The sequence below is a fragment of the Dermacentor andersoni genome, chromosome 4, assembly GCF_023375885.2.
Source record: "Dermacentor andersoni chromosome 4, qqDerAnde1_hic_scaffold, whole genome shotgun sequence".
NCBI classification, from domain to species: Eukaryota; Metazoa; Arthropoda; class Arachnida; order Ixodida; family Ixodidae; genus Dermacentor; species Dermacentor andersoni.
In genome coordinates, this window is record NC_092817.1 from 23,694,082 (window position 1) to 23,718,485 (window position 24,404).

At 45.9% G+C, this 24,404-nt stretch overlaps 1 protein-coding gene across 1 annotated transcript in view; it reads left to right on the forward strand.

The window, feature by feature from the left end:
• LOC126535865 (ganglioside GM2 activator-like) overlaps positions 1–24,404 on the forward strand; it is a 61,115-nt gene that overhangs the window by 29,637 nt on the left and 7,074 nt on the right. Inside the window, exons 2-3 of the mRNA XM_050182712.3 lie at positions 11,107–11,286; positions 21,826–22,017. Coding sequence (XP_050038669.1) covers positions 11,107–11,286; positions 21,826–22,017 — 372 coding nt within the window. The remainder of the gene's footprint in view (positions 1–11,106; positions 11,287–21,825; positions 22,018–24,404) is intronic.

The window sequence follows — 24,404 nt, forward strand, 5'->3', positions numbered from 1 at the left end:
AACAATAAACTCGTCGACATAGCTCAGCGACAAGTAACGATCTTGCATTTGTACGTCATAAGAATTGCTTAGGTGCCCCCATAGATGTCTATTTTAGTATTATGATTGTATATTAGTTTATTTCCTGTTGTATAACCTGCAGAAATGGAGTAGCCGATGTCATTTTTATCTCAATCCGAGCAGCACGATGCAAAGTGTCAAAAAAACATACAGAGAGAAAGAACTCTGCAGAAATTGCGGACAGTGTTGATGGTTGATAACTGTTAATAGAAAGACGCAGTGCTACGATTTCTTCATGTAGTTCCGTCTGTGTAACGTAGTAATGTATGGGCAGGTATATTTCCGTAGTGATATAATCAAGCCAGCAGGATCTCGTGCTAGTGTCCACATGAATTATTTTGTCCTGATTTTCACCATTTCCTTTCCCTTTTTTCTCTCTTTTTTGTTTACGGTTATGATCCTCCTTGCATCGGAAAGAGCTTTTGTTAAAACTTCCGTGCCGTATTCCAACGTCGCGGTCTCCTACTTCTATTTTTTTATTGTTTAGAAAGAATTAATTCTGGCACAATACATCTTAAATATGCATTTGGCTATTACAATATTTGCGAAAATTGCATTTCAACGACAATCTTTAGTAAGTGAACTTTCGAAAACGCATTACAAACGGCACTTGTAGGCAAAGAAATAGGTACAACCAGTGTATTGTTCGTAACGCGCTTTTGCAAGTTTTTTTGTGAATTACCAACTTGCCCAAGTTCACACTCTATATTATAGGTAGTCTTACAAATGAGGAACAATTGCCGCGGATTTCACTGTGTGATATACAAAGGTTCAGCACGGGTTAAATCAGCCACATGGTTAAATGACATTGGCCCTTCGGCCGGTACGACTCAGGCTCCATGATTGTGATTGTCGGAACTAATTTGTCTTTCTAATTTCAATTTTGTTTTAACTGATTTACGTTTCTTTAAGATTAAGTCATGCGCCTATCCGCGTTATGATTATCTAGCACTGCCGGAAACCCAACGTTTTTAAAGAGATGAAAAACTGCGCTAGAAACGGCATTGAACAAGAACACACGAGGCGATGCCCTGTGACAGCTATCGTGGTGAAATGTGGGTCAAACTGCTTTCTCTCTTTTTATTTCTTTTTGGCTGGGGGTAGGCTGTTTCTGATTTCATGCAGTGGTTAGGCAAAAGCGATCCCTCTCCACAAGACTTCGTGGCGCGCAGGCGTTCATACCGGCAGATAATACACTACTATCGACGCCATGAGCGCGCGCAGCTGTTCCTGCAATGCCGTAATCAATAACTGCAGACTTGCACCAACGTTATAGTCAAAAACTGGCGCAAGAGATGCGTGCCAGTAATTGTGCACCTGTCTACAACATAAACGAGCATGGTTATTCTCTCGTCGCTCTCCAGAGTGTACACTTACAACGACTTCTGTTAAAGGTTTCAAAACTGACCGTGTTATGAAACATAGATTGCTGTGCCCGCAAGTTGTAGCCACAAAACCATTATGACTCCTAGTTAAATTTCTTATCAAGCCTAAAGTCACAATATAACGTTCGGACAGGGAAGTATACGTACCGCAATAAGCGGCAGAACGTCTTAGTCGCTAAACTACAGTAAGAGTTAACGCTGGGTTTACCTGTCTGCTTTTACGTCCTAGGAAATAATATAAAAATACGTTCAGTGCTTTTTTTGACCAACAGAAAAATATGGAGTGAAGCCTTTCTCGCTCAGAAATTCTGAGTAGGAAGCTCGGTGAGAAAGCATGCGGCGGGTTTTCACGCAGACTTTTCGCTGTGGTTGTGAATTCAGCCGCTTTATACCAAAGCAGTGCGCGTCCGACTTTTTGAAACGGAGATTTATGACCATGGCGTTATGCCCCGAAGCCTTTGGCACGCATAGCCTGACAAATCGAGAAAGTAAGTCAAGAAACTAGACGTATGAGCTTGGAATTGCTCGCTGGAACTCACGTCACAGCGCAAAATGTGCTAAATGAATGGAGCAGCAGACGGGGCTCTTCCCCGCGGTAGCTCGGACTTCCGGGTCGCCGTATATCATACGTGTCGCCGCGGCTTGCACCGAACAAGTCTAACGAAGAAGAAAAGGTTGGTGCGAATAAAAAAAAAAAGATGGCAGTGAGATGGTTTTCTGGAAGAAGTCGGGAAGCGAAGGTGCTGTCATCTCGGCCTATTAAATCGGCCCACGATATTCCAACTGCGCTGCAGAATAACGATCTGGAGGCGGCAGAAAGAAAGAAGGAAACAAGTAATCTGTAAGCAGCGCCTTCACATAACCGTCTATCACAATGGCACAAAAGACGAAGGACTGGAATAGTGTCTGGACAATACTTGACTCTACAACACGAATTATACTAGTGTCCGGAAAAGACGAAAGACTAAAATGTCTCGCCATCTTGTGTAGTCCATCGTTTTTTCACCCTGTAAGACGTTCACCATGAAATACCTAGTCGGTGCCTCGAGCGCTGTATGTGTTCAGCTATCGTTATTGGCCAACATCCGCGCGTTGGCTAGCTGCGACAGCGCGCTATACCAAAGGCGTAATGGCCACCCCGTTTGCCCCTCACAGTAGTTGAAAATTTAATGTTTCCTTGAGCTGGCAAATTACTCTGCCTATAGGGCTTCGATCAATTAGTGTAGCTAACGATGTACGACAGCAAATGCGTCTGCCACTCGCAAGGGTTAGGAAAGATGGGATGGCCAACGAGCGATCGGTGAACGGATAAAGAACTCCAAAGCCAAGGCGATGGCCTGCCACTTGCCCTTCCTATATGATAGACCAGTTTTTTTTTTCAAATTCTTTGTTTAATTCTCAAATCCTTCCACATAAAAACGTGGCTGCAAATTACCGGTACAGTGGTTACTATTTTGTTGGCTATGACAGAAAGATTCTAATGGCTCCGGCCAATCATGAAAGGTTCTATTTGTATTCCACGCTCTTTGTGAACTGAAACCTGTCTCTCCTTTCGTTAGAATAACTGCAGCGAACTGCTTTGTGGGCATAGGGGCCTTGGTTAGCTCGAACAACGCCGCACTGAGTTAGTGAGAAAAAAATGCGAGATCGATGGGGGTAAAAGGGGAGACATGGAATATGCGAGCGTGCATCGCATTTCGAGGGCCGAGTGCCGAAGCAGATGTGCGAGCACTGCCTGGCCACGCACGCCGCTGAACGAACTTCAGAGATGGATGCGCACCAACTTAGAAGTCTAGGTGCGCCGGTTTCCGGTGCTTTCCGCTAAATTTTCTTTAACATACAGTTTATTGCGCGGTAGTAATTCTCACGCTTACGAAGTGCTCTGGTAAGCAAGCTCACTGCTGGATGAAAAATGAGGCGATTTACACTAAGCTCACACAAGCCTGCAAATGAGACGTACGAAGAGAAAGCTTTAGCACGGTACTAACTCTGTTTTCTCTATTCGAATGCATGTAAAACGCATAAATGCTTTTATATGACAACCGCTGGACCAATTAGAACGATAGTTGTTGCATTTGAGAGAAAAATACAAATTCTAGAAGCTCTAAGAAGTATTATTATTATTATTATTATTATTATTATTATTATTATTATTATTATTATTATTATTATTATTATTATTATTATTATTATTATTATTATCATTCATTGGTATCCCCTTTGAAACAGGGCGATGACACATAGTCGCCAAACCTACTTGATTAAATCAGGGGACGTATTCTGCGACGATCAGTTTCGGCGATAGTATCACCTCAGCCATCAGGCGCGCACTCATTGGCGGGTTGAGCAATATCCGATGAGCTGATCGACTGGCTGACTACTACGTCACGCGAAGGCGATAATATCGCCGAAGTGATCATCGCAGAATGCGTCTTCGGTTTCGTCTTCTTTCTTGCGTCTTCGTCTACAATAAAACCACCGGTTTTATTGTAGCCCTATTTTGTATACATTTCCTTAATCTTTCCTTTTCTTACTTAAAACTTATCTTGTACCGTAAAACTCTCTTGAACCTTGTACCGCTACATGTCTGAACCGATCCGGTTGTATCAATCACTTTCCTGCTACTTTTCCACCAATACTCTAAACGTCTCCTGATTATCTCGACTGCTGGCCAGCTGATGCTTCCGTCCACTTTGGAACCAAGCGCTTCTGGAAGGCACATTACGTTACCTACGAGTCTCACTTTCGCATTCCATTAGAATGCGCTCAGGGGACTCCGGATTTTTGATGCACCGTGCACGTATACCTGATCTTGTTGTGAACATTTGCTCCAATATGTTTTCGTCCTTAAGCAACCAGCTCGAGCCTCCCCTTTGAACTCTCATGCATCTCTGCTGTTGCTGGATCTGTTTGAGTAAGAACTTCGCTTTCTTTCGTGCAGATGTTATCCCTGATAACGTCTGTGATGTACCGCAGCGCATCGTTTCTTTCGAAGATCTTACCGTTTTCATCCCTTAATATCGTTTGCGAATTTTTATTTGGACCTCCGAGTGCTCCTACATGGTTTTAGAATCTCTCTGGGGCATCTTTAGCTCTTTTGCGAATGTTATGCACCCAATGTTCACTTGCGTGTTTAATTTTCTTTTGGACGAGCTCACTCGCAACCCTTTTCTTTTCTCAGTACAGCGGAAGAGAACACAAGAACGACACGGGCAGTGTCGTTCTTGTGTTCTACTTGTTACATCTAAGGAGCATCTCTTCTTTGTGTAATACCAATTTTTTTGCTTCTCGATAATCCCTAGACGCCTGCTTACGATCTTCTATAGCTTGCTTTACTTCCTTGTTTCACCAGTCATGTGGTTTCCTCTTTCCTATCCCATTCTTTTCTTTTTTTTGCCGTGTCTATCTTATGTTCTGCTGCATAACATCTACCAGTTCTTTATATTCCCAGACTGTTGTACGAAACTCCTCCATTTTCCGAGTTTTTTGCGATCTCTGTTATTTGCTTTTCATTCATCGTTATAAATTTTGATGCTATTGGTTCGTGTTTTGCGTTAGTACATCTCCCAAATTTTAAGGTTAACGTTTATGATCGCTACACAGGCTATATTTTCCATGTACATATACCATCATTTGGTCTAGTCGTTCGTGTACCGTTTCTGAGACTAAGGCGCAGTTTATGCATGACTGCCTGCTTCCGCATTGCCACGTTACCTATCCATGACACTTATTCTCCCTGTTAACTACTATAAGGTTCTGTTCATCGCACAGATCCAGCACTAGAGAACCGTTGTAGTCAGTATATCCGCCTAAGTCCTCCATGTGTCCATTCATATCTCCTACTAATACCACCTGGCCCGATTTCTTGAACTCATTAATATCATTTCTAATGCAATCAACCAATTGTTTATTTTATCTCTGCTATCACTACCTGTCCACAAATAAGCTACTCTAAGCCACATCTTCTTGCCTTACCATGCGCCGCTAATCCATATATGCTCCTTACATGCCTCTTTTACCCTTTGCCGCTTGATATCTCCCCTAATGAGCATGCCTACGCCTCCGCCTTTCCTCATTCATTCTGTTTCACCCCTCCTATACAGAATTGTCAATAACAGGCGGCTGCTCCAAATCTCGTACATCCGTTTCGGTCAAGCCCTATACACTAATAGCTTCGTGATTCAGCTACGTTTGAATTTGCAGCCACTTTTCCTGCTTCGACCACCCTACAGGTTTATGTAACAAATATTACCGTCTCTATACTTATTCTCTGTGCGTATTTCCTTAACTCCTTGTGTTCTATAGCCCTTGCTGGTGTGTCGCTACATTTAATACTTAATCTTCATTCCTGATTGCCGGGGGCCCGCTTAAAAAGCTGCTGCCCGTCCCGTAAATCGACGTCCACCCGGTGTTGCTATACTATCAGTAAAATGTATCCCGTCATACACAAAAGCGCCCTTGCGGCCTGCTCGGTGCGCTTCTCCGTTGATGTCAATGACTGTGAAATTCATTGCCTTAGCTAGCATCAAAATGTCCCGGTTTACTGCAAGCAATGCCCTTTAAGTTGCATGCCTTTGCCTCTCAACGTCTCGCACCGTGCACACTGGAATTTGCACTTCCTTTAAAACATTCCGCAGTTGGGTAAACCCTTTGGCTATAGTGTTTGACAATTGCGATCAATTATGATTGTGATTAAGACTTAATTTTTGCAAAAAAATTGTGAAATATTGTATATAGTTAATGAAGTAGGACAATTGCGATCAATTATGATTGTGATTAAGACTTAATTTTTGCAAAAAAATTGTGAAATATTGTATATAGTTAATGAAGTAGAAGCACATAACCTCGCACCGTAAACAGATATTGCAGTTCTGTAAACCGCAAGTGTTAGAATATCTCTAGAGGACAAATTTGATATATGAATTTATAAATTACGTGAAGTTGTTCGCAAAAGTCATACTCGCAAATTGATGTCATATTTCAGAGCGGTATATAATATGTCAAATGTCTCTCTCTCTCTCTCTCTCTCTCTCTCTCGTCGGCTTTAGACGTATTAATAGGTGCAGTTTACAGAATTGTGACGCCGTTTTGTTATTGCTGTGTTATAGAGTTCTAAACCTCACACTTGCGTTTTCCGAGACTTGAAAACCATCACGAATTTTTTTCCAGATATATAGCATAAATTGAACATTCATTTTCAACATTCACTAAATTATAACTTTTCCTTTTAAATGCAACAAACATAATCAAAGATGATCTTGTGGCTGCCGAAAAAAAAAACACAATTTTTCCGTTCCGGTGTATTTAAGTAGAAGCTCTCGAGCTAAAGCGTATATCTCAGTAAACTTTAACGCGTCCTACACGAACTATTTTGCTAGGTGCAACATTCAAAGTGGATTTTGTGGAAACGTTTCCTGAGAACTTTTTGATGTTGAAACACACAGGACGAGAACATTACGAAAACAATGGTATGGCTTTCGCCCCCCCCCCCCTTTTTTTTTTATTTAGCGCTCCTGCTATTTCTAAGCCTTTTCCTTTTTCTTCCTTACTTTTTTTTGTCCCTGCTGTTTGCTGATGGCAATACTTGGGTTGTAATTCGCAAATAGAACTGACCTGCGAGAGGATGTACATATGAAATATGCCGCTCGGCGTCGCTGTGGTTCGACTGACTGCGCTTGTCACACTGCACAGCTTCGCCGTGGTGTTCAGGTTTTAATGGAGATGTTGCGACACTGCACCGTGCTTTTTTTCGGCGGCTCTTAGAACCTCTAACAATATTGTTGTCTTGCACGTAAGTGTGACATCACGTTGGCCAAGTTCCATAGCATGGATCTGCTTCTACACCGCGAGCTGCATACTGAGACTGTGTTCGAGGTGAGCTTTCCACTCGGTTTATGCACCAAGTTCGCTGTGTTTACGAGCTCGCTCAAGTATGGGTGTGCGTCGGAAAGCAGACAAAAGAAGAACGTGACGCGGTCGTCGCACTTTGCCCTTTGAAGACGTGGCATAACGTGGAACGAATCGTTGGTCCGAGGCCAACGCACGCAGACCCGCCGTGGTTGCTCATTGGCTATGGTGTTGGGCTGCTGAGCACGAGGTCGTGGGATCGAATCCCGGCCACGGCGGCCGCATTTCGAAGGGGGCAAATTGCGAAAACACCCGTGTACTTAGATTTAGGTGCACGTTAAAAAACCCCAGGTGGTCGAAATTTCCGGAGTCCTCCACTACGGCGTGCCTTATAATCAGAAAGTGGTTTTGGCACGTAAAACCCCATAATTTAATTTTTAACGCACGCAGCCCCCGTAAAGATAGACCGAACGGCGGAAAAAGCACGTCTGCAGCTGTGCTAAGGCCATGGGAAGTAGTACACCACAGATGGCGCTGTTTGAGTTCGTATTCTGCGCGATTGCCTTGCACCGGCGATCAACTGCAGCGCCGCATTGCGTTAATATATGATTATCACTAAGTTACTCCCCGGTGGATGCGTTGTAACTGAGGCTGCGCTATTTTCACAGAAATGCTAGCTTGCACGCCGAGCTTTCCCTTCCTATGCAAATTCATCTTGCGCGTCGTACTGCTTGATTGGTATTAAATGGTTGCCAGGCTTCCTCGTGTGTTGCAAAATGAAGAGAGAGAGAGAGAAATAACTGTATTTAGTGTCCGCCAGTTTAGGGGGACAAGCCGCCTAAACACACACACACACACACACACACACACAAAGAAAAAAAAATAAAGAACACCATGTCTTTTCCAGGACAACATATACCAGTGTTCTCTGCGAAGTTATTGCGCGAGACTTCGTGCAATCTCTTAATGTCGCTATACCTGTCGATAGACGGCAGTAGAGGGAAAATATGACGATGCTGACGTCGTTCCTCTTATGGTTTCGCTCGCTCTTGTATAATCGCGAGAACATTTTGCAACAAACGACGCTACCGCTTGAGTTATTGTTCTAGTAGGCCGTTATATCGTCCATTTAAGACCCTGCACGTTATTCTGATTTCTGTATGCTGCGCATTGTGCGGACTTTTCGTTTGTTGGATCTCAGCTCTCGCAGCACTAGGCCCGATGACGCAGAGGAGGAGGAGGAGGAGAATGAGTGTTAACGGTATTTTGCAAACGCTACCAAAAATTTCTGCGTTTGAGCGTTGCTGATCAAATGTACTACGTAGGCAGTTCAATTTTATTGTATGTAAAGCCCTTCTATCTAAACATCCACCAACCAAATCAGTTTTGCACACTCCTTCGTGCTGCCAATGTGCAATATATTGCACATTGGCAGCTGCAGCACATGAGGGCTTTCTGCAGCACAGAAAAACATTTTCGACACCTCAACCTCTCCTAAACCTAACTTCACCCACCACATGAGGCACGACGCCACAGTGTTTCTTGTTGAGGGCCATGCACTGCGGTATATGTATATATACCGGCTGTTTCACGTAACTTGTGCCGAGGATTTAAAGAAAGGTGGTTAGCCGCAGCTGAATTAAACTAACGGCATATGGTTTGCCATCATGTGGCGCTCCTTAGAGTATTTTTTATGATCAGCTTAATTGATAATTAACTAAAATGAATAATGCAAAATTTGTAATTTCCACTTTAGGGTCAAGTGCGTTTCGTTGCATTGTAGAGGTGGTTCGGAAACGACCGATCCAATTGTTTGTGGCAACGTACATACTGCGTGGTGACTTTTTTCAGCGTTTAAGGAAAGAGCGCGAAATATGAACTAAAACCACGTGACTACGCTCATGCGCTATCGCATTGCAGCGCTCTCAATCGCGGTTTGTGCGAGAGAACCGTGCGCGCGGACCGTGGCGAAGTGATCGGCCGCGGCTCTAGGCATCGGCCGATCATCTTCGGTGGTGGCACATGGGATGGAAGCGCCGTCGTCTCTGATAAGCGATAGGCCCGACGCACGGTTGAGAGCGCTGCAATACGATAGCGCACGAGCGCAGTCGCGTGGTTTTATTTCATATTTCGCGGGCTTTCTGTAGAGGCCGAAAGAAATCGTCACGCGGCGGGTACGTTGCCACAAAAAATTGGATCGGTCGTTTCTGAACCCCCTCTACAACGCAACAAAACGCACTTGGCCCGACAGCGAATATTAAAAATTTTGCATACCTAGTTTAGTTAATTAACTAATTAAGCGGAATATTAAGAATACACTATAAGGAACGCCACGTGACGGCAAACCGTATGCCGTGGTTTTCATTCAGCTGTGGCTAACCACCTTTTTTTCAACCTTGGCACAATGCATGTTTCGAAAAGTAACAGCGCTAAACAGACAAGGACATAAGCAAAGAAGAGCGCGACACAACAGCGCCAGTGTCGTATTCTTCTTTGCCTGCGCCCTTGGGTGCTTAGCGTTGTTACTTTTGGAAATATGAATCACCGCCGACTCGCCCAAGTTTCGCTTCCTTGGCACAATTTAGGTGAAACACTCGGTGCATGCAATCAGATGCCAGACGCGAGTCTGAAATTTCTGGTCTATAGGCAGTCCGGCCACCAAGCTGGCTCTTTGAGTGGCATGGAAACATGGCGGCATAGCTTCCGCGACGCACACGCTGCGTGCGCAGACCGATTGACCCTTATCTGGGCAAACATCTCTCGCCGTCTCCTTCCGTCCCACACGAGACGCGGCCGGGCTGACAATGGCCGGCGCCGAGCGGGCAACCTTTGCACGACCATCAAGAACCCATCAAGTCGCGTCGCTCGAGACCCACCGCGACCGTTTCGGCCTTTATGCGCGCACTCGCAACCCTCGTCACGCTCGGCCGGCGAGCCCGAATCTCCACTGACGAAGGTAAATAAAGGGACGCTCTCAGATACTGGGCCGACGAGGAGACAGGTTGTGCGAAACCATGTGACGCACAAGGCTTACGTCAGTGTGGGTTCTAAAGCAGGATGTTTTGGTTTCAACCCGATCGCTCTCGTATTATTAATGAGCCTTGAAGAATAATCACGTGTTCGAGGGAATCTGCCTGGGGACGAGTGTGCGTGGGTAACTGAAACAATGAGTCACCAAGAAGAGACAAATAGACTGACGGACACGAAGTTTCGGGGCTCCTGTACCCATCCCTTGTTCATATCAAGGTAGAATAGACCTGAGCTGTCCAAAAACAGATGAGGGACAGAATTCAGAAAGCTTTTCGTTAGTAAGTTTGCCATTGACACGTTGCCTCTACTAATAATATGTCCAATATCGCGAGTGGCTGACATTTGCTCTTAAAGACTGTTCTATTGTAAGACGTTCTTTGTGAGTTAGGCCCTGGTACCCGGGCTAACAAAAAACTTCTTACGCTACAATTTCTTGTTTGCATAAAGTCTGAATTCACGCAGCTTCTCGTTCGCAAGAGCGCTTCTAGATTGATGCGCGTTCTGGCCCTTGCCACTCATGATAGCGATAGGGGCGATAACGAGAAGACCGACCCTGCGATAAAAAATACCGGACGGCACTTATACGTAAGAAAAGGTTTGTGAATACGAATAGTGCAGTGTGACAGCATACTTTCGACGCTATAGGTTACCCCGTACGCGGTAAATTCAGCAATACATGGTTCGTGGACATATAAGACGCGCAAAGGGCGCTCTTTCGATTTTCTTCGCTGTGTGCTTTGGCGCAACGTTCACAGCGTTACAATCTGTTGCCTCTCTCACACAGGGTTCCGGACCGACGGTGCGGCGCGGCTATGCGCGGCTGGCCTTCAACAACTGCGGCGAAGAGACGGATCCGCTGTTCGTGACGGGCTTCGACCTGGACCCGAACCCCGTGCAGATCCCTGGCCCCCTGTCCGTAGGAATCCGCTTCAGACTGAACGAGAACATCACATCTCCCATCGCGGTTAGTATACAGCCCGCTACCAGGCGTTCATTCTACCGGCAGCATGTGCCGCGGGCTAGCAGGCGCATAATTGTGTTGAACATGAGCCCACGTTTGTTTCATGTTCTTTGTAGGACATGAGAGGTGAGAGAAGAAGCCACTGTAGAACAGATCGACTACAGGCGCTCACCCTTTGCGCAAGGCAAACAGTGCACGCACCCTCGTGACGGCGCAGACATGACACAAACTTACAGCATATGCAAAGGAAAATATATATATTTTAGGAAACAACAAAGACCCATATCGCAATAAAGATGAGACACCGTGAAATAGCCAGAAATTACGTGCCGAATATATTTAAATGTCAAAGAAATTATTGAAGCTCTTTAGCTAACACACTATCCGTGTAGCGTGATCGCGCCGAAACAGTTCAACGTCGAATATATTATATTACACACAAACTTTTCTGAGAAGACATTGGTAGAATAATGACTTGACCAGTGCTTCGGTATATATAGACCCGACGCACTTCTAGGAACGCACACGGGTGATGACAGAAGCTGACGAACACACGCAGTTGGGTTTGTCAGTGCGTGAAAACCGAGGAAAAAATATACAGAGAGTGACAAAGGTAGTCACAGTAATTCTGGCCATGACGTACCATACATAGGTTCCTGGATAGGGATGAATTGTACGCATGTGCAAGCATGCATATAAGTGCGTGCGTTTGTAAAAGCGCGTCATGTGTAGTAATGCTCGAGCTAAGTTGTTGTATACGTGCATATCTGGGGCCGAATTGACAAAGCTTTTCCGTCCCCAAGACTCCCGCCTCGCCTCGTTTTCAAGTCGTCACGAATAGCGGACAGATGCGTCGGCTTTTGAGTGTGTGCGCGTGCGACACATGGCGCACGTCGCTGACACGTGCCACGGGCAAAACCGGACGCAGGAGGTGAATATAGTAATAGCACTGAACCCCCACTAGTAATAGGCGCGTTCTGTTTTACGCCTCGAGGCAACAGCTTGGCGCGAAAGGAGTGCGGTTAGAGCGAGGCTACAACTTCGCTCCCTAAATGCCGATAGGAATCTCATTACGCGACCGTTCTCGCTCGCCGTCGACATATGCCAGCACTGCAGAACAGAAGTAAGGCCGCGCAGCCGAGGCAGCCCAACTGCGGCTCAAATAATTCAGCAGCGCGGCTTGTAGAGCACTGTGTATAATCTGCACTATTCGTTGCACTTGCAGTATCGGCTGCAGGTGCGCAAACGCAACGGCTCCCGCCGAAGCGTTGCCGGGCTGAGCGCAAACAACAAGCTCGCACACCACATGGGCCCAATGTATATACCGTAGAGCCGCTGACACAACCACAGCCATTCGCAGCCGCGGCGCAGCTTCGCGGAAAGGCTGTCGCGTTCTCGCGGCAGCTGTGCACAAGAAGAATTGCAGATTTCTCGCACCCTGACTTCGGTAGTTGAGGCGCGTTACGCTTACTTATATGGCTCAGATGCAGTCCGGTGGCCGTCGCGATTATACACTGGCATAAACCGGCTTTTCTGTGTTCTCTGGTGCCTTTTTTTTTTTTTTTCATTTTTAACCCGCCTCCTCCCGTAACTCACTGCCCTCTTTTATTTCATTTTGTTTATTTGCATTTATATTTTCGTGTAAAGATGCATGACCAAACACGTTCATCGAATTTCCTTGCGCCAATGAAATGCACTCCCGACTTTGTTGCGAAATTCCAAAAAATGTTAGCCATAGTTTCCGCCTCATAGACGTGAATGGATTTGCCTCAGGGTCTAAACAACGGTGAGAGAGAGAGACAGAGAGAGAGAGAGAGAGAGGCGAATTTGCGTTTTCTCTACAACTATTCTGACATTTCTGCTAAATTTGTGTAGTGGTCTCAACAGAGGCAAATATATTCCGGTCGATAGTTTTCGCTCGCCCAGTATTGACGCGTGCCATTTAGTTTATCACTTGTGTGCCAGTGGTGGCTCTATGCGCACTCTAATATTTGTGCAGCAGCCTCTCTGGTCTACACGTGGTTTTTTTGTTACTCCCATGAAACATATGCAGCAGCATCGTGCAGTTCTGCTCATAAAGGCGCATATTTTCATACTCGAAGGAGTATTTGCCTTCTTATATGTTCTTATCAACTTATAAGGAAGCTCGCCGCAGAAACCATTACTAAATAATGTATTGAGCCTTATTATATGTATTTCTTCTTCTGAAAGAAGCCTAGTTTAATTTTCTACGTCCCCGATTAACTTCGTACTTAATGCTTTCTTTCTATCTTCTTCATGTTGTATCAGAATTTCAGCTAGTCGTTTGCAGCGTTAACGCAAACAGTGCATGCCATGATGTTAACTATGAGTGCGCTTCACGTGTAGCGATAGGCATGCGCACTTAACGGATGGTAGGACCAAGAATTGGCGCACTCACTGGGGGAAAAGGGAGATTGTAACCCCTCCCAGAAGTCAAAACACCAGTCCTCTTCTCCTCCCCCCCCCCCCCCCCCCCTGTCGACAGAAATCTTGAACGCGCTAATGGGACAAAGCATATTTCTGTAAACGCGTTTACATGCGTCGGCTTCTGGTATTGTACGTGTCTGCATGAGTGTGCAATTTCTGCAGACTACATAAGTGTAGTCTAATGCTAGCCAAGAGATGTGAAACATTCAGACGAGAAGCTCACATGACAAAGGTGAGCTTCTTTTAACACACACGTGGATTTGCCATTAAAGTTTATTTACGAAAACAATGCCATGTATCGAAACATGTGTGCGTGCAGATGTAGTAGTCATGGTGATTCCGCATCAACCACACACAGACACATTGGAAAAGTTCAGACACCGATTTAAAAAAAGAAAACAATTCAAACTCCATCGCAAGAACCGCGCGTTGAAGAGAGAGCGAGAGTAAAACAGAGGCCCCTTGAAACAGTGCCGAATCCCTGACCAAAGTTCGAGGGCAAGAAGCGAGCCGATTCAATCACAGAACTGCAAAGGCTTCACACCTCGTTCACTTTCCCGTTGCCTGATATTAAACGCTCTTATTAGTTCTCGAGTTCGCGCCCCACTACCGAAGCGAGTGAGTGGTGTACACGTGGAGGACCACGTGCGCATTGAGCCGGGCAACGCCAGTGCGCGCCTGCACTGTCATGTCACTAATGAAAATAGTGCTCTTGGACGCATGTTTGTAGTCAGGGTGGTATTTGTCTATCGCTTCCTGAACTTAATCGCAATAATGCCTGGTGTCTGGACATCTATGACGCCATCCTTTTAGGTACACCAATGCTTGAATGCTTGGATGCGTGTTTTGAGCTTAACTTTCACTTGTAATTACACCGTCAGTGTATCAACTTCCCGTCCTCGTGGTCTATTTCCATTCGCTGGCGTCGCCATTTCTTCACCACACTGACAAGACAACGTTTCGGAGGTAATAGCGTCGCCCCGAACATTTGAGCCTCAAAGCTGCGCCAATCTGTGTACATACACATCTGTAAAGCATACGCGTATCTAGGCAGCGCCCGCTTCCGCGAATGGAAAATAAGGCGCTTCGATCGAACAACGCCACCGATGCCGCGGACCCGCATTCCACCGCCGTCGAAGTGCCTCACACTGGGAAAGAAGACGCGAGGGGCGGGAAGTGATCGGGAGGGGGCGGTGCCGCCGTGGATGTAGGCCAACATTCCGCGGCTGCCGAAAACCGGCCGACTCCGGGAGAGCGCGCTGCCACGCTCGCCGTGCGTGTGAACCAGAGTGAGACAGTCCTCCTCCTTCTCCTGCGTGTCGCCGTACTATAGAGGACCAAGTCGCCCGTGCGGCTGGGCTTCTCTTTACGGCAAGAGCTGTTGTAAACACTTGCCACGTACGGTAAAGCTGGCAGCACGGATGGCCGATTCAGTCCGCCGACGAGTGTGACGTGGTTCAGCCGTGCAGTTGCAACCAATCACGCCGCTGCGACACTCTTGTGCGTGCGTCGTGCTCACCCGCTGGCTGAATCGGCAATCCGCCCTGTCGTCTGAGTCCCGCTTATAAGTATAGGGTCAATATCCACAAAGAGTTTCATTCGTAAACGCTGTTTGCCGTTCGCCGGCCAGCAGTAATGAGATGTCCAATGACACGACTGGCCGGCATCTGTTCTTACGAAAACTTCTAGCGTAAGTACATTTTAGGGAGTATTGACCCACGTGCATTGTCGTCGGCGTATCGATAGTGCTGTTACGTCATTCTCTATATACGAAGAAGAAGAAGAAGAAGAAGAAGAAGAAGAAGAAGAAGAAGTAGTAGTAGAAGCAGAAACAATTATTAGAAGAAGAAGAAGAATTTATTAAAGAATGGTCCGGCAGTTTTTTGGTGTAGTGACCTCATGTGGCGGCTTGAAGTCCTTGGACTCAGCGGCATCTTCGGTTTACCGGACGGCCCAGAGCTGGTCTGCCAACTCTGAAAGAATAAAAATAAAAGGAATGGACACGTATCTGCGTGTTTTGTTGCAAATTACGTCTAAGCGTGGGCGATGTTGCTACGTCAGCAGACGGCATAGACGTCAGTTTTGGTCTCACACCAATGCCTTTGTCATAGTAGTGATTTCGCGTATTTCAGATTAGCATATTCAAGTCAACACCACGACTTTATTGAATGTTCCTGAACGCATGACTGGGTTTATAAAACACCCCATATCTGTTTAGTAATTACAAACACATGAAAACGTATATCGTACTTCTTGGGTCCCTTCATTATCAAGGTTGGGCTTAAAGGCATGCGCGAAGGAGCCAACGATTGATCACTACAGGCCCTACAGCAACTTTACCGTGCTAGCGGGTAAAAAGGCATTATTCTAACTTGTATAGTTACTTCTTCAATTATTACTTCGAGGTATTTCAAAATATTTGCTTCTGTGGCAAAAGTAAACCAAATGAACTCGTTTAGATATATCATCTTTCCTATGTTAAATAATCTTGGAGCGCATTTTCTTCATCGTATGAAGTATGATGTAACATGCATCAAACAAAAGGAAATGAGAGAGAGATGGAAAGAGAGGAAAGACAGAGATGTTAACCAGATAAGAGTTTCCGGTTTACTATCATGCAAAGGAGTAGGGGCAAATAACGCAGAGAGAGAGAACAAAAAATTTCGGCAGGGCCCATCCCGCAATGACTGTCGGCGTTAATGCGATTGGCATTCAAGAAATGTAGATACACACCATATTACTGAAGACACGTTTATTTACAACCTTTAGTAGTCATTTCAGGGTCAGTATAATGAAAAACTTTTCCAATCTGTTTTTATTCCAAATCCGCCATTAGGCCTCCGTGATAGATCAGAATTGTTCGGGTTCAGCCCATATGAGCAGAGCACGTGCCATTCTGACATATCAAGGAGGGCTAATGGCCGATTTGGAATAAAAACAGGCTGGAATGGTTTTGTGGTTATGCCGGCCTTGGATTTCCATTGCTTCGTGTTTCTTACCAATAGCACATATGAGAGATGTGTTCTTCTAGCACGACAGCGTATACGGGGCGGAGGGGGGGGGGGGAGGTGAGGTGAGGGCATGTGAATAGTATTTTAATGATGAACTTTATGCCAAAGATTGAAGAAGTGTTAGCGTTTGGTTCCTATATACGTGTTATAGTGCTTCTTTGTGCGTATTCTGAACAATAAGTTCTATAAACGAAAAAGTTTTAAATACGTGCACTGGCGTGGCTTGAGAATCGCCCATTGCATCTCTTCATTGTTTCTTAGAGTTTGCACTGACGCTATTTGTCAAAAACCAAGCGCATTTCAATCGTTATCATTTATTTGTTTGGAAACATATGTAAATTTGACAGGAAAGGGAATTTGAGGAGCAGGCTGGCAACTGCCACCGGAAGGGGCACAATGCCTGCCAACTCTTCAGAGAGGGGGAGAGAGAAATATAGAAATGGAAGATAGGAAGAAAGAGGGGAGGAAAGAGGAAAGAAAGGGAAAGATGACAAATCTAAAAGAATAAAGTAGAACACACAGTACAGGTCACACACAGCAGGGCCGGTCACTGCAGGTGACGCTACTGAAGAATGTTAAATTCTCAGCAGGAATTAACGCACACGACGCAGAATGGTGCCGAGGGTTCTCATTCTCGTTGTCATTGTTCATTTCAGAAGCAAGGAACTCACAAGTTCCCACAATTACGGTGGCCGTGGTTGCCATGTTAAGGACGGATACTCTACGAGCTATAGCAGCGACCCATTAACCCATCTCGTCCCACTAATCAGCGCACCTAATCACGAAGCCGGCTATTCTTTCACTTGAGCTACGGTATCTACTCGAAGACAGGTGGAACAAGAATATAGGTCGACCTCTATATATTCAACTTGCCGAGAAATAATAAAATAATTATAATTCGAAATAAGGTCGACCCATATCTGTCTTGAAAAACAAGAAAGTTTGAAAACACGGCAACCTTTATTTACCGTAAGATCGGCTACTATACTTCGTTCCATACATCAGGTGCAGCGCATTGGAGGCTAGAGATACTTCTTGCAGTGTCTGCGTTCGCACTTACATATAGTTCGGTGTTTTTCGACCGACTTTTGTGAAAATGTTCTTTGTATAAATTCCGTTCTGAATAAAAAAAGGAATGAATATTTACCCTTGGAAACGAACAAACCATGTACTCATACGGCTGCTAACACGTTGTTTTAGATCAGTTTGCTTTTCGTTTGTTTTTCATTTGCAGCCTGTCGCGCCAAACCGCCTGCATGCTCGTGCGAGCAAGCGCCGCTGGTGCGCAGCGAAGCAAGGCGGAACGCGCAGAGGAATAAATTTTGGTGACCGCACTTCTTGCGTAGCTTCCACAGCGTTGCACCTGATATATAAAACCGAGTGTACATCTCGGTTGTCGATGCTACAAGCTGCATCCACGTCTGAACTGCCAGAGAAATCGTCCTCGTGGGATGTCTTGTTGAGACCCCAAACGACGTCATCCTCGGGTGCCGTGTAGTGCGTTAGATGCGCAGCATTTCTCACAGCGAGTCCGGATAATCTCCATGGTGGCTTTACGGTGGGCGCAATGGAGGAAATCCGTCAGCTAGGTACTTTCGCTAGCTTTGCTCTCGAATAGGGGTTGAGAGTCTTTGGTCACGAATATTTTATATAATTATGTTTGAATGAATACGGTACTTGTGCAGCTAGGGCAAAAGAACGGCGCGACTGATCAACCTACACAATCTATTTGCGTGCACCTTTATTTCTTCCGTTGCCTGCCGCAGTCGCTCAGTGACGTCCATGCCGTACTGCTGCTGAGCACGAGGTCGTGGGTTCGATGCCCGGCCGCACCGACCGCATTTCGACAGGGCTGGAATGCGAAGACGCTCGTTCACTTAGGTTTAGGTGCACGTTAAAGAACTTCATGAGATCAAAATTAATCCGGAGCCCTCCACTATGGCGTCTGTCATAGCTCAAGAGTTACCTTGGGACTATGCGCTAATCATCAGTTCTTTCTTTCTTTCTTTCTTTCTTTCTTTCTTTTTGAACGTGGGCATAATAGACTGCCGTCCGTCAGCACCGGGAAAAATATAGGTTGGATGGCGAGGGGAAGCAACAACCTGCTGCTTCTAACAAGCACTCCTGCTCCCCTTTCCACTAAATTCGCTCTCCAATCGCCCCCCTCTCTACGCCTGTCACACTGCCGGCCCATTGCAGCCGGGGTCAGCGCGATAAAGGCGACCGCCTCCCTCAAGGGAAAGCAAGAACTTCCGCGTGTGCGAGTGAAGCCGGAAACGGAAAAAAAATAACTGTTTGAACAGCTACGATCCCGGTCGCAACACGTAGTAGTTGCCAAGGTTCCGCGGGGCCTCTGGCCGGAACAGTGCTGACAATGATAAAGGAAACGCGCGATCAGCCGTCATGCAGCCATTCCCTAAAGCGAAATCAACCGCTCCGCACGCAGAGCGAAGCGAGGCAGTGGACAGGAGAAAATAACCGTGTTTCGTGCCTATGACCTAGCGCGCTAAAGAGGCGATCTGCGGAAGTGAAGTCCTCTGAAGGAAAACAGCTCGCGACTTCGTGGCAATGGAGCAAACAGTGTATATGCTGTGCTGAGAAAAGCGTCAAACACTTAACAAAACGAGCTCGAAGGCTTGCTGTTATGCTGATCACAAAAGCGTGGCCGGGAATGTAATGCAGGAAGGAAGCTGACGTGAAAGTTAAACGTGCACCGTAAGTCTGCTCGCACCTGTGGGTCACCGTTTTTTTCATTTCACCCTTGATTTGCGCTATCTCGGTCTCTTCACTCTCCTGCGACGAGGTGAGCATTCTGAACCTTACCCCCTGGCAACGACCCGTCAATTTTCAACATTGCCCTCGCGGAATATCTCCAACAAGCTCAGCTAGTGGTATATTTTTAACTGCATGCCTTCTCTGCAGAATCTCATTCCATCTGTACACCCACATGAGAACTACCAAGTACCCGTATGTAAAGAAATACTTTGACCTCTACTAACGGAAATATAAGCCCGTGCGTGCGTGCGTGCGTGTGCGTGTGCGTGTGTGTGTGTGTGTGTGTGTGTCTTTAACTGCATGCTCGGTATCTTCTCGGTATCTGAACCGTGCACCTCGGGAGCACGGTTCAGATACTGAGAAGACGGTGCGTGGCACGCCATTACCTAAGATATTGTTTACGACTATTGCGCTACTTTTACGATTTCCGGAAGAGCTCGCAACGCGCGTTGCGGTGATGTTCGCGCCGGACAGATAAGAACGGGTTAAGCTTGAAGCTGTGGTACAAGAAGCAAAATAATAAGGCAAATAAAGACGAGTAGAAGCCCCTGTGAAACACGCAGTATGAAACTTGTCCAAGTGGCAACCATCACAAACGGTGCAGGCAATTTCATTTTCTCGTGATGTGTTACAAGGGACTTGTGTCACGCCTTCCAGAGCAATAAAGCGGTGCTAAGCAGTTTTGTGATGGAAACTCGTCTGTTTTGAGTGTGTCACACAGACAATACATTGGTTGCGGTTTGATAGGGCAGATAACGGAGACCAGTAAGCACGCGCTTGTTCGCAACTGCCTGTATATTATCTCACCGTCGTTCTTTAAGGGAAGAATAACTGCAACTCGTAGTTGTTTTGCTTTTTGCCAGATGACCGCTTTACCAAACTGTCGCCGTTATCGGGTTATCGCTGACGCGCACGACACACTTTCTCTATACAAAATTTCGTGAACGTTGCCGCAAAGTTGATGGCGAGAATGCCTGTTTAATCAGATTGCACGCGCAACGCGAATAGTGTTGCACACTCTCAGATCTACGTGATCGAGCACCAGCGATTGCTCTGTAATGTATGCTGACTTGCGTACATGAAACACCGAACCGGCTTAAACCGCAGGGTTCGATTCGACGTTCGTAGACTGAGCACATCGCTTTATATCATTGCCTTTCTTTTTCTCATTTTACTCAAGTGAAATTAAAAGAAAGAGATATAGTCACCTTATAATGGTGACGGCTTCTTCTTTTCGCATAGCAGAAAAAAAAACGATATAAAAGTATATATGTATAAGAAAATGAAAAGAAACCACTTCATGGGCCAGAAATCCACAGCACTCAGTCCTGTACACCCATGAACATATAAATTTAAAAGGCAAACGCAAGTCGCATCAGAATGAGTTTGTTAACAAAGTCACAAACACACGCAAGCGGCCATGATGTAGACTTCGAGAGGCATATAAACAGATGAGCAATTGCGCAGAGTTAAAATAATGCACGCACAGAATACAAAAAAGTATAACACGTAATATGCAAGCGCTAACAACTACAAATAATAGAAGCAAGCTATAGTTACATCGTGTGACTATTGAGTGCGATGTGTAGTATACCTGGTAAGGATGCCTGTGTCTTCGTAAAAATGTTCAAGCGCATTCAATGCTTTTCGCGGTGCTAGTTTTCGATGGCCTTGGGCCTAACAATATTGCAATACACCTTTCCTACAAGCCGGAATGTCTGCACCCAAAAACAGGGGAGAAGAACGCGTGCCAGTGTCCCTACCACAAGGTATGCGCTCATTATCCGCCTGTTTCGTACCGACTTCAGTAAGAACGACTCTCCCAGTGATGTATATATGATTGTCATTTGAGTGTTTTGAACGAAACAAACGGTAAAAACACGGACCAAAGAGGATAAGTTAAAATCCTTTAAGACGTTCCGGCTTCCGTACGGAAGCATCGTTTACAGGGAGTGTCTCCAAAGTTTTCTATTCTCCTCGGTCATAGTGTTTACTTTTTCTTTCGTTCGACATGCTTCCTCCCGGCCAAATACAATGTCGCCAAAGCATCTATTTCATTACTTGACTGTTGCTTTTCACTCTAGGCACAAATTCGGCCAATAAGAAGTCTTTATTAACCCTTTCCGGTAGTCTTTCTGCTTCTTCACCGTCACTAGCTAGCACCCTGCCGTCACTACACCTTGGCAACACATACTTACTCGCACGCGCGCACACATGCACAATCTAAAGAAATTGTGGGGGGAGAATTGATCGTGGGGCGAAAGAGCAAACGTGTGGAACAAAACACAACTTATTAACCGAAACACAGGTGCACCTGGAGATGCAGAAGAAGCTGACGCTCCTGTTCGGCCTATCCACGTGGCTGACGATACCGTGCCTGCCCAATGGCGTGGGTTCGTGCACGTACGACGACATCTGCAAGATACACCTTTTCTCCAAGCCGGAATGCCTACACCCGAAAACAGGGGAGGAGATCCCGTGCCAGTGTCCCTACCACGAGGTATGTACTCCTTATCAGTCGATTTCATATCCACTGCAGGAAGAACGACTCTCCCAGCAATCTGCACGAACACTTGTCTTGCGTCAGCAGTCTCCACTCTATGCCTGCAAGTTGCCTAATTTTTGCCGGTCCAACTGCAGTTCGTCCTGTTATTGTCACTAGAATATCAGCTGCCCTGGGTTTGCTCTCTAAACCACGCTATACCCGTACACCACCGTCTTCCTATATCTTAACGCCACATATACCGCTATCCGCGGTTCCATTGCTCGTTGCACAGTCCGTAGCTTCTTCTCGAGCTTCCTTTATCCTTCAGGCTTCAGCTCCACACATTACTGCAGTTTATGAAATCGATTCGCCTCAGTAACCAATTGTAGGCGTGCTAGCTATACCGGCACGCGTTCGCATTGCTTGTGCCTCCCTTCCTCGCTTGTGTAGACTAGCAAACCGGACGCGCTTCACTTCCTTCACTTCCTTTGTTGAGCTGACAAAGCATGCGTCTTTGAGGTCGCATTCCGATGGCGACGCAATTCAAAAACACCCCTGTGCCGAGATTCGGTATATGCAACATCGTTACCCATACTCAAGGTGCAGTCTAGAATAAACCCAATCAATTACTTGGCCACTTATTCCCTGGGTCCTTTAACGTGCACCCAAACAGCGGTTCGATCAAAAAATTACCGTGTACTTAAACAGGGTGCACGTAAAGAAGTCCAAGAGGTCAAACATAATTCATAGCACTTCACTGTCTGTTATAGCCCGTGTTTTGCGTTGGAAAGCAAAACCTGTCAACCAATCAATCAATCAATTAGTGTTTTGTAGACATTTATTTTTTAAATACAATAATATAGTAAATTACACTGAGCGATAACATGAACTGGGCCCACATGTTCGTAACAGTTCAAGAAGCAAGAGGCTACGCTTTTCATGTCGAGGCAATTTTACTACGGCTACGTTGCGCGAATAGTGAAAAGGTGCCAGCCAAGAAACATGGTTCCTATTTTCAATTTTATTGGTACCTCGTGTAGCATCTGAAACATGCCAGATCCTGCATGTGTGGTAAACTGGCCCGGGCCATGAGATTGTACTGCATTGCTGTAGCGCTGTACGTAGCACCAAGCCGAATAAAAGATTCAAGATAAATAGTCGCTGCGTATAGTTGCAGACGGTACGCAGCGGGCTGCAAACCATCACGCTCAACTATTCAATCATGAACTTTGCTATTCACACTGATAATGCAGCGTAGACGTTTCCTCGCAATTGCAACTACACGCTTTCACAAATATCGCATTGACTATGCGCATGTCTGTTTAACTTAGCTTAAAAGCTTGCTGCAAGAAAATTTCACTTTGGCTAAGTTGGTTATAGCTTACTATAACTTATAAATATGTAGTATACACTGGTGAAGCAAACTTGGCAAAGCTGATTACTGTCTAACTTTCCTAACAGCTTTTAAAGAGCACCTAAGCAGATGACGCATGCACCTGGTAGTTAGCGGATATGACGCAAGTCTCAGAACATTGCTTGCGAGATATTTCAGTGTGCTGTGAGCAGTCGCCGTCGGTATACCGCTTTATCTCAAATGTCACGTCGAGAAGCCAAGAGTTTTGGGTCATACGTCACTCCCGGAGAGCAGTAAAGGCAGCGGCGTTTTTTTTTTTTCAGTTTCGGTTCTAAATGTGGCTATTTTTGACAGCTCTTTGTGACGTATCAACTTAGATTTCAAACACATAACGTTGCGCTGAGGCTCCTCTATATCTACACTACCTGAAACTAGGGTTTTACCCGGTCCAGAATGTTGTTGCAGTTTGCCTTTAAAATAGCTAAAGGCTCGAGGGACCACTGTGTTATGGAATAATTTTATATGCCCATATTTCTTATTTCTTCCCTTATTATTATCTCTCATTATTATTTTTCCCCTTACCACCTTCCCCTGTGCAGAGTGGCAGGCTGGAACGTACTAGCTCAGGCCGACCTCTCTGCTTTTCGCATAACCAGCTTTCTCTCCTAAACATACGCATTACCGTAGAGCACTTACCATGGCGCGTGAACAATATTAGTGATTAATGCAGCCGTGTCCGCATTACGGCCACTGAACATAACCACCCTTCCGGGTTACATGTCGAAATTAGGGCACTCGGGTGCACTCCCTAGGCGGTTCACCGCAAACACTGCCGGGTTCGGGAGCACCCGTACCAATAATATTTTTGCCCCAATTGCGGTGGGTGCCGGCGGCGGGTTTCGAACTGCCCACCTACCATAGCCGTGGCCGACGCTCTGTACACTAGGCCATGACTGCGGTGTTGGGCTGCTAAGCACGAAGTCGCGGGATCAAATGCCGGCCACGGCGGCCACATTTCGATGGGGGCGAAATGCGAAAACGCCCGTGT